Source organism: Tupaia chinensis, unplaced genomic scaffold (assembly GCF_000334495.1).
Source record: "Tupaia chinensis unplaced genomic scaffold, TupChi_1.0 Scaffold000568_1, whole genome shotgun sequence".
Taxonomy (NCBI): domain Eukaryota; kingdom Metazoa; phylum Chordata; class Mammalia; order Scandentia; family Tupaiidae; genus Tupaia; species Tupaia belangeri.
Window position 1 is genome coordinate 3,360,140 of NW_006160082.1, and position 11,021 is coordinate 3,371,160.

At 40.9% G+C, this 11,021-nt stretch overlaps 1 protein-coding gene across 1 annotated transcript in view; it reads left to right on the forward strand.

Annotated features, from left to right (window-relative positions):
• The window catches only part of KCNK10 (potassium two pore domain channel subfamily K member 10), a 156,158-nt gene that overhangs the window by 94,546 nt on the left and 50,591 nt on the right, over window positions 1-11,021 (forward strand). Inside the window, exon 3 of the mRNA XM_006158016.3 lies at window positions 1,135-1,252. Within this exon, the coding sequence (XP_006158078.1) occupies window positions 1,135-1,252 (118 nt within the window). The remainder of the gene's footprint in view (window positions 1-1,134; window positions 1,253-11,021) is intronic.

An 11,021-nucleotide genomic window follows, 5' to 3' on the forward strand; every position in this document is an offset into this window, starting at 1 on the left:
GAGAGACCGGGGAAGGGGGTCAGTTTGGGTTGCCCATCACTGGCTGGGTTTTCAGGCAGAAGGGAGCTTGGATTAGACTCTGAAGGACAGTATGATCTGCAGGGGGCATATGAAAAGGTTCAGAAGTATGAGGGAACATCTCATGGGGTGTTCTGCCTGGAGATTTTTATATTAGCGTGAGATGAGAATGAATAATTTCTGTGGCCAATTTATTGGGAATTTAAACATGTATGAAATTCCAAATCCAGACACCATTGAGGAGCCAGTTCATTGTTAAAAATGAGCAATGTATGTGTGTTGGGGCGAGGGCTGTGCGGTGACAGTCATGGAGTTGGGTACTGTTTGTTCAACTCTGTCACGGTGCCAGATGTAGGGTGCAACGTAGATCATCTTATTTAATTCTCAGTCTCAGGAAGGTATTATTTCCCATTTGCAAATGAGAAAACTAGGCTTAGAAAGGTTAAAATAACTTGTCCAAGGTTCTGAAGTTAATGACAGAGAGAGGGTGACCTAACTTGGGAGGCCAAGCACTTAATTCCTATGCTGTTGAAACAAGCTCAGTGTAGAACATTCCCACAAGACAGAAAAGAACAAAAAAGCAACCGAAATCCTGACTTCCGAAATGGTCATTTTGAGCAAATGTTTTTTCTAGACATCTTTCTGTGGGTATGCATGGCAGTGTGGATGCAGGCTTAGTTGTATTATGTGCTTCTAAGACTTTCCCCAGGCTGAGACCACATGGGAAGTTTTGATTTCCAGTCCGATTTAAAGGCTGGGTGCTGTGGCTTTTGATTGTCACCTGAGCAATTTAGGAGGCTGAGGCAGGAGGATTGAGACCTAGCGAGACCCTGTTTTAAGAAGTAGTTTTGCATACCCCAGGTCATTTTGTGCTTGCATGTTTTATATAATTAACTCTGTACTTTACAGCCTGGTGTTTTTCTCCCCACTTAAAACCGACTTTCTGATTTTTATAAATGGGTGCATAATATTTCATTTTATAACTATCCCCTCATTCACTTAACCAGTCATTTCCAGATCGTCGCAGGTCCTTGAGCAGGGGAATGATTTATTGCATTTACCCCGCCTCCCCCAAACTTCTTAACTAAATCTCTTGCTTTTTTCCTTTTTCCGCAGCACGCTCTTGATGCTGACAATGCCGGAGTCAGTCCCATAGGAAACTCTTCCAACAACAGCAGTCACTGGGACCTTGGAAGTGCCTTTTTCTTTGCTGGAACTGTCATCACCACCATCGGTATCCACTCATTTGTTAATATCTTTTCCTCCTCAGGCCCAGTGTCACATTTAAGCAGTGTGGGCTGCTGGTATTAGGCAAAGCAGAATGAATTTTTTTTTTTCCCAGAATAAAAGGCTATGGAATCTTTAGTTTTGGGGGAAAAAATTAGAAGGTTGGATTAATAAATATGATATGTTCAGTTGAATTCAGATTGCTCATCTGAACTCAAGTCCCTTTTTAAAGGTACTTCTTGTTAAAGTTACATAGGATAGAACCAAAATATTCTACAGCATTTGTTAAGAAAAGCAGTGGTCTCTGTCTCTCTCCTATTTTTCTCACCTTCTCAGAGACAACCATTGTCATCTCTTCCCACTAATTATTTTAATATCCACTTCCATATCGTTAAGTGTCATATTTGCGTGGCCACTGCTGAAATTTTCAGTTTTAGACTTTCTGTTCTGAAAGTTCTTTCTCTCTCCTCGCTCCACTATTGAAGGCTCTCTCCTCCTCCTCCCCCTGTCTTTGCAGTATAGTTCAATTAGGTAGAAATTGAATGTTTGGATTAGTGTTCTGCTTTTTGCAGCTCATCACATGGGGCACTATGATTATTTCTTTCCCGCAGATCTTTTGTCTTAATTTATTTGTGTGTGTCTTTTTATGTGATATGTGGATAGTTTTGTATTTTTTTCTTAGAGGCTAATATTATAATAGCACGATTCATTTATTTATTTATTTATTTATTTATTTTTCCTAAGATTTTTGCCATTGGGTGTGTATGCTTGCTGGAGAGGAGAGAGACAGTGAGAGGGAAAGTGAGAAATTACCCCCATAGCGGGGGTGGCCACACTAGAATCTCCTTTCCTCAATTATTCTCCTTGGATTTTGGGCCTGGAGTGAATTTTAAGCTGCCGGGTCTGGGACTTGAACCACAGTTAGCCACGTGGGAGTTGGGCGCCTTAATCACTACAGTATTATGGGTGGTGACATCTTTCCTTCTTTTCCACCCACAATTTTCGTGGATACTACTTTTTTAATAGTTATTTTTTAAATGATGAAGTATCTTATGCTTCTATTATATGGTTTGCTAATTTTAAATGATAATTTCAGGTTCCTAGCTATTACAAATAATGCAGTTAGTGAACCTACTCAGCATCTCAAGGTTTTCTCCCTCTTCCCCTATTAAGTATTATTCACTCTATCACTGTATATATAAACACCAGGGTATATCATTTATATTCTGTTGTATTATGCTGATACTCACATAGCTCTATAGTTAAATATGATCAGTGTTTATCTCAAGTCCTTCTGTTGTGGTTTTTCTTCCTATCAATGACCTGGCTGAAAGTCATCTTCCAGTAGTTATTTTAAGAATGGTTTGGCCAGGGCCATCAGGTGGCATGCTGGTAAAGGCACTGGACTTCCACATGGATGACCATGGTTCAAGTCCCAGATTTGGTGGCTTGAAAACCATGCTGGGTATATGGGTATGTATGCCCAAACTCCAAAAGGAGTGTGGAGGAGAAGGGATGGTGATGTGGTCGTACCCCTTGAGGGGTGATTTCTTACTTTCCTTCTTACTGTCTCTCTCTTTCTCTCTGGTTAGCTCACACTCCTTATTAGCAAAAACTTAAAGAAAAAAAAAAGAATATCTAGGCCAGGTTGCATGGTGGTTAAGGTGCTGGAGTCCACATAGCCAACTCTATGGTATGAATTCTGGACCCAGACGCTTGAAAATCCATGCCAGGCACTGTGCGTGCAGACCCAGAACCCTGAGAAGAGAATGAAGGAGAAAAGATTGCAGAGTGGCCATTCCCTGTAGAATTGATTTCTTATTTTCCTTTTCTCTCTGTCTCTGTCTCTCTCTCTCTCCAGTGAGTACACATGCCTATGACAAAAGAAACAACACTTACTGAATTTTATTTATTCTTATGCTTATTTTCAATCTGCACTCACCAAAGAGAGACAGAGAGAAGAGAGAGGGAAAGTGAGAAAGCAGGCTGCCAGGTCTGGGACTGGAAAGTTATTACAATAGCAACTGGTTTTCAACAAAACAATTTGGGGAGTCACATTCAAATCATAGCAGGGGAATTCCAACTGTACACATACCATAACATCTTTGTCTGGTATTTATGTTTGTCATTTTCTATCTACGTCTTTTGACTCTTATTTAGCTTTAATTTTGTTAATTTTATCCTCTGATCTGTGTGTGTGTTTCATGAAGCTTCTTCTGCCATGTGCTCCTCCCAATTTTATTTTCATTTTGTGACCTTCAGGGGATTCCCCCCCCTTTCCTATTTCTATCCTTACTTTCATAGCTCACATCTCATCTTCCCCTTTGAACTCAACATTTCTTCCCTGCTTTCTTTCACTTCTGCTTTGTGGGTTCTCTGTGGAGATTAGGAGAAGTGATTATTTCACAGGCCATCACAGTTTTTGTCTGGTTTGGGCACCATTTTTCTAGTAAGCCTCTTCATCCATTGGTAAGTTTTGTTATTCTTTTCGCATTTCTTTTCTTATGGAAGCTTTTTAATTTTGCTGGGCCAGCTTCTTTTTCAAATCCTTGTCCCCAAAGAAACTGGATATTCCTGGACCAGCTCTCTGCCCAATGTTGTTGTGGGGCTGAGGAGAGGAGAACAGAGCGAGGCAGGGTTACCTTCCAGACCTCGCATCCTCAGAGTCTTCGCTTCTGCTCCTTGTTTCTGTTGATAGGGTACTCCCTGCAAATATGGTGCATTTGAGTTACCTTCTGCATAGTCCTACCTTTTCTGTTTTCTGAGCTGGATGATGTTCATGGTGGCTTCTCCTGCCATTCCTCTTCATCCTATAATCACGCTTGGTACAAAGATGTCTCTTTGAAAGCTGAGTGAGACCCTCAGCTTTATATGTGGCCATTTGCTGGCACTTTCCGAGATTTGCCAACTATGGGTACTGTGACCATCCTCTGGACTTTTCTCTATTTTTTTCTCATATAGGTTCTATCCAATAAATCTCAGCTTCTTTGTGTAGTTCTTATACATATGCTGAAATCTATAGATTATATTCCTCTTCTAGTTCTGCTGAAAATGAGTTTGAGGGTTTACTGCCCCCGGGAAATAGCGAAATAGCACTGCAATAAAAATTCTCACTCAGAAGTATGAGACACACAGAGGACTCACCCATCCGTAGCAATGATGAAGAGGCATTGAGAGGCCTCTCTGCCCTCCTGGTGGAGGGATTCCTTCATTAAAACCTGATTATACACTCCAAGAAGAAATTCCTTCCATATTGCTGAGTCCTAGCTGTGCCTTCTAAGAGGTTCTATTCTTCAATGCACAGTTTCAACCATCAGCTTCCTACTGGCATAAGATAGAGAGACACTAAGGATATTTTAGAGGTACAGGTTTTTGTTTTCGTTTTTAGACCTAGGCTTTAGGACCCGCATGGTTTCTAAATTGGTAAGATCAAGGAAGTTATGTGCAGCAAAAACAGTTGGGATCAAAGACAATTGCCATTCTTATTTAGAAAGCCTTTTAATCTATACAGCATAATAGGTTTACACTTGCAAATCTGCAAATAGGTTAACATCACCCACTACAAATATTCAAGGTGTCTATTATCTCATGAGTATGGAGCCTATAAATCCTTTCCGATTGTCCAGACCAGGCCAGGTCACATTAGTCTGCAGTCTCACAGCACCCAATAAGGAAGCAGGATAATCTGGCACCATTTGTCGCAGGGGCAAAGAGTATTCTAAACCTTCACAGTAACCGCGGGCATCACTGTAGTAGATCAGAGAAGACCAGCGTAAGGTTAAAGTGTGTTCAGTACTCTGGACTCTGGTTAAGCTAGAGACACGTGTTATGGATTTTAAGAGGATTGATTGTAAAATAACTAAAACCAAGAAAGTCTGTACTACGTCAAGAGGTACATGTTGGAAAATGCTCTCTAGTACTCAGTATTTGCTCCATGGTATATATTAAGAAGACAGAATAAAAAAACTCCTAGTTTTCTTGTTGCAGGATGTGGCTAAATTAGTGGTCTGTCTACGAAATTGAACAACACCATGGCAGGGATGGCATGTGGTATAATGGTTAAGGCTCTGGATTCCTACATGGCTGACCATGGTTCGAGTCCCAGATTTGGTGGCTTGCTTTCTTACTTCCCTCTTTCTCTCTCTGGTTTGAAAAAAAAAAAAAAGGGAACCAGCAGTTAGTGTAATGGCTATGTCGCTGGATTCCCACGTAGTCGACCGCGGTTCGCGTACCGGACCCGGTGACTTAAAACTCACGCCGGGCGTGTGTGCGTGTGTGCCCAAGATCCCGAGAGGAGCATGGAGGAGAAGGGATTGCAGCGTGACCATCCCCCCTGGGGGGTGATTTCTCGCTTTCTGTCTCTATGTCTCTCTCTGTCTGTCTGGCGAGCGCACGCGCCCTATAGCGAAAATCTCTCAAAAAAAAAAAAAAGTGGTAATAATAATAAATAATTTTTTTTTAATGTTAAATCTCCTTCTATTTACTAGGGTTAGTGTTTTCCCCCATTTTCTTCCCCTTCCCCTTAAGCCAGCCTGCATTGAGTTTCTATTACAGACAATGAAAAAATCTTAATTAATGAACACTTTTGGGCCAGAGCTGTTGGAGGGTTAGTAAGTATCATCTGACCTTCTGGCCTTGCTGGCCACTGTAGCTGCCATCTCCCACCATGTTTGGGCCACATGCTCTTGATTTAAAATCTTAGGCAGAGCCATCCCATTGGATGTGACTCTAGGTTTGTGTGTTCGTATCCTGGCTGCCTGGGAGGTTGTTCTATCTGTAGTGGGAGACAGGGCACTGAGTCTTACCTATTATACAACTATGCGAATTAATAGTACAATAATTATAAAATTATCCCCTCCCCCCACATCAGAAGGACGGCAGATGTGAATGGGAAACTACTACAAAATAAACATGTGAACAAAAACTAACCAAACGGAAACCCAACCCAAAGTACATTTCAGAATCATGGTACAGTGTTAACTAGAACGTGGGTCCTTGTATTCAGTTCAAAAAATACTATTCTCTTTCTCTTTCTCTCTCGTAGTTGAAAGATTATGTATTGTAAATTGAATACTATTTAGCTGGCTAGATTATTCCAGAGTAGAGGGTCTTTATAAAGTTGGACAGTTAATTCCAAAGAAAACCTTTGTACAATATAAGTAAAAATAATGAGGTATGGAAATAATTGTTTTTCCAATTACTTAGTGGTGAGTTCATTCATTGCTTATGATAGTAAAGATTATGAGAAAACTCAGAGTCCAGTAATTCATCCACTTCTTCATGAGGATTTTTTAAAATGAAACAGCTAGAGGTGAGGAGCTATCTTTATTATTATTATTATTTTTAATTTGCCATAGGGTGCATGTACTCACAGAGAGATACCAAGAGAGAGGGAAAGTAAGAAAGCACCCCTTGGGGTATGATCACACTGCAATCCCTTCTCTTCCACCCTCCTCTCAGGCTTTTGGGCACACATGCCCACATGCCCAGTATGTTTGTCAAGCCACTTGCATCTGGGAATTGAGTTGTGCAATTGGCCACATGAGATCCAGCCACTTTAACCACCATTCAACTGGCTGGCCTCAAGAAGCTGTGTTTTTAGTAATGCAAATATTCATCTGCTTGCTTGAATTTATACAGCTTATGACATAACATTGTACATATTTCCCCATATTATTAGTAATATTAATGCTTTGGAGTTCTTTGGAAAATATGCTCTTTGATGGTTTCCATAGGAGCCACCATTTCTTGTACCCTAATCACACATTGTTGGAGGCTTATGTGATTTCAACTTTTTAAGTGTGTTCACAACACTATGAAAATCTTTGAGCATGAAGTGTGGTCTTTATCTCTGGTTGTTTATCTTGAAAGATTCCCAAGGGTTTGCTCTGTCAAAGGGCATGGATCTTTTAAAGGCTAGTCAGTTTGTTTTCCAGAAAGACTCTGATAAGCAGCATGAGGTTATTTACTTTTCAGACACAAAACGTGTGTTCATTACTTAGGATACTTATAGAGAGATCTTAGGAATAGTAGAGTATTTTCTGAAAGGCAGACATACTATTCAGTATCAGAGGTCTCTTTTATCGGAGGATTTCAAAGCACTTTTTTTTTTCTTCTTATTTTTAAGGTTTCTTGCCATTGGATGTGTGCCCTCGCCAGAGAGAGAGAGAGAGAGAGAGAGAGAGAGAGAAGTAAAGTGAGAAATCATTCTCATCCTTCAGGGGGGATGGCACCCTGCAATTCCTCCTCCTCCATTCTCCTCTCAGGATCTTGGGCACACATGCACATATACCTGGCATGCTTTCAAGCTGCCAGGTCCGGAACTTGAACTGTGGTTAAGCACATGGAGTCTAGTGCCTTAACCACCTTACCACCTGCTGGCCCCTAAAGCACTTCTATTCTAAAAAGCTTTCCTTGTGCTGAGATTGGTAGAGGAACTTATATGTGTATAGCAAAGAGAATACATTCAGGCATTTTTCCTAACTGGTAGCCACATGAGAAGGAAGACCAGATTCTGCTTGGCCTTTGTTGAGAGTGGTCTGCACCCGGTTCTCTTTCTCAGTAACTAATTCCTATGTGAAAAGTCCTACCTATTTTTGATTAGCGACTCTGCAGGTTGTTCCCTAGTAACTAGATTTTCTAAGCTGGAGGGATGATGTTCACCTCTCTCTACAGATGCTTTCTCATAAGCCATCATTGACAGAAGGGCATCAAATGATCATGTCTTACCAAGACCTATGCAATGCAATTAGATTTTTGGAGACAGTTTCAGATTGAGTCATCTGGCTCTACCCACAACAGAGAGAGGCCCTCAGGCCTCATGTGGGAGCCAGTGACTGTGTCATTACCTGAGAGCCACAATTAAGTCTTGTACCTGCCAAGGAACCGAGATAAATGTTTATCCTCACCAAGCACTTGGATTGGTGTTTCACTGCTGACTTTGGAAATAGAAGTTGTGTGGCTTACATTTAATGAGTTCTTGCCAGGTACCAGGCACTGTGCTCCACTTACATCACCTCCTTTGACTCGGCATTAATCATATGAAGTGGGTACAGTTATTAGCCTCATTTTATCAACAAGAAGAATGTGACCCAGAGAAGTTAGCAACTTGTCCAATATTTATGATTAGCAAGCAGCTGAGCCTAGCTTCACTCACTAGGACATACTTTGCAAGGCCTAATGAAAAAGGAAAATGTGGTCCTTCGTTAAAAATGATGAAGCTCATCAAAATGGGAACAGAAGAGCATTTCACCAAGAACAGGGTCCTTCTAAGTGGGAATCTATGAGACTGCATAGGTTGTAAGTCTATAAAGCAACTCTGCTCGAACAATCTGCGTCCAGAATGTATTCTCTTCACCACACAAGCAGGGCTTAAGAACACAATTTGGGGAAAGTTGACTTTGACACATAAATAGCTTCTGTGTGTGTTTCTCAGGCTTAAGTCCTCCTTCAATGCCAGCCTTCTCTTCATAATGGACTTGGAATGATTTACTAGCTAGGAACAAAAAGTCCCCACCCAGAGCCAACACAACTCAAGGTATAGACATCTTGTCCCTTGTCTTGGTGCTGTGGGAGGACAGTGGAGTTCTGAAGGGAACATAGGACCCAACCATCTGCTTTCTCCCAGGGCTTAGTTTTCCCAGAGGCACATTGCTCAGAAGTGATTCCTTCCCATGGAAAAGCCTGGCTTTTGCTAATACTTAGGAATTGCTCGTTAGCGATTGCTGATACTTACTGAGTGCTTACTTAGTATCACACACACTTATTATTACTTGACATGCAGCTTCCTTCATCTTTAATAACTATGAGATAGATACTTTAATAGCACCATCTTTCAGATGAAGAAAGTAAGGCAAAGAGATTTAGGTAACTTTCCCAAGATCTGGTAACTAGAAGAATCAGAACAAGTATCTGTATAGACTCTAGTTCTAGAGCTTACATATGATGCTTTCCTTCAAAGTCCTCCTAAACATTCTAGAAGGATAGGGAGGACAGCCAAATAGGCCGAGTATAATGAGAGCCAAATATCCAAGAATGTGGCCCTCTCATTACCTCGGAGCGAAGTTCCAAAGTGTAAGTGCTAAAATTTTTCTAGAGCACTAGGGTTAGGGTCAGTTTTTCCATATAGTTCACCAGGAGCATGAAACACACGCAGACGCGTGCACACACACACACATGCCCATGCACAAACTACAGCATTACTTAGGACTCTACTAGGAAGTGAGTCACCAAAGAAAGATAGCCTTAAATATATAGTCATATGTCGCATAGTGACAGGGATATGAGCTGTAGGTGATCTTTCATTGTACGAACACCATTGAGTGCACTTGCACAAACCTATATGAGCTGGCCTACTGCACACTGGGCTACTGTATATGTGGCCCGTTGTCGACTGAAATGTTATTCAGTGTATAACTGTTAATTTAAAGACTTTTTGAATATTTCCTTACTCGTGCCCTTACCCAAGAACTTTGGTTTACTTTAGTTTTAGTATTCTAATTAGTGAAATACTGAACAAATAAGGAACCAATTGTAACAGTCATTATAAAATAATATTTTGCATTGAATTCACTGATTTCCCTTCCCCCCAACACACATTTTCATTGAATCTCTCCAACACTAGGATTTGAACAGGTTAAGTGAATCTAAGAGCAGTCAGCCAGTATGAATTAGATTCATATCTGGAGCCTCCTTCTCCTTACTTTCCTCTGTGCTTTTTGGATGACACTGGAGATATCCCATGAGCAAGTACCTTACTCAGGAGGTTGAAAGAACTCTCAGAAAACCGGAGGAAAGGAGTGCAGCATTTGCCAAGCTTCATAAGATGCCAGTGAGTGGCTTCAAAAACCTCAATTTGCCTGTGTCTGCAAGATGTTTCTATATGAGACAGTCAGATGGATAGGAAACCTATATTCCCTGGAATTATGAAATTGTGAGATTGTAAAGCTAGTGTCATCAACACCACAAGTTACTAGAACATTTCCAAGAGTCAGTGTAAACCTGCATAGATTTCAGTAGGGCTAGATTAATGTAATTGAATTATTTTAGAGGGGAAAGCCTGGAAAAATGATTTTATCTAAGTTCCTGAGAAAAGTTCTCAGAGCTTTATTGCACATTTAAATCCAAATGATGATGAGTAACAGAAATACAAGAGAGCTTGCCTGAACTTTCATCTAAGAAATGGAAACTAATGTAGATAATTTGTGATAAGAGGTTTGAATGATTCTGGACAGAAAATTGAAAAGGATAATAGCTTAGTGACTCATCCCCAAGGGCAGAAATCTACAGTGAGTTCTCCAGACCCATGGCAGGATGAACGATTGATCAACCGTCAACGTTACTCTTTACTGTGCTGTGTTCCCAGCATGTCCATAACCATGAGTTCAATAACTCAGTCATTGCACTGACTCAAAATAAATCCGTGAGTTACCCGAATTTGGGAGAATAGTTAGGTGACTGTCTAGACACTAGTTAGTGTAAGATTGTAATATTAATTGGCATGAAAATGAATATCAATTAATTTAGACTGTCATCCCTATGTAAATTGTGCTAATGCGATACACCTTTTACACCTTTTTTTTTTTCTTGGAGAGGTTTTTTTTTTGGGTTTTCTTTCAGTTTTCACTGTAGGGTGCGTGCGCTCGCCGGACAGACAGAGAAGAGACATAGAGACAGAAAGCGAGAGATCACCCCCCACGGGGGATGGTCACGCCGCAATCCCTTCTCCTCCATTCTCCTCTTGGGATCTTGGGCACGCATGCACACGCGCCCGGCGT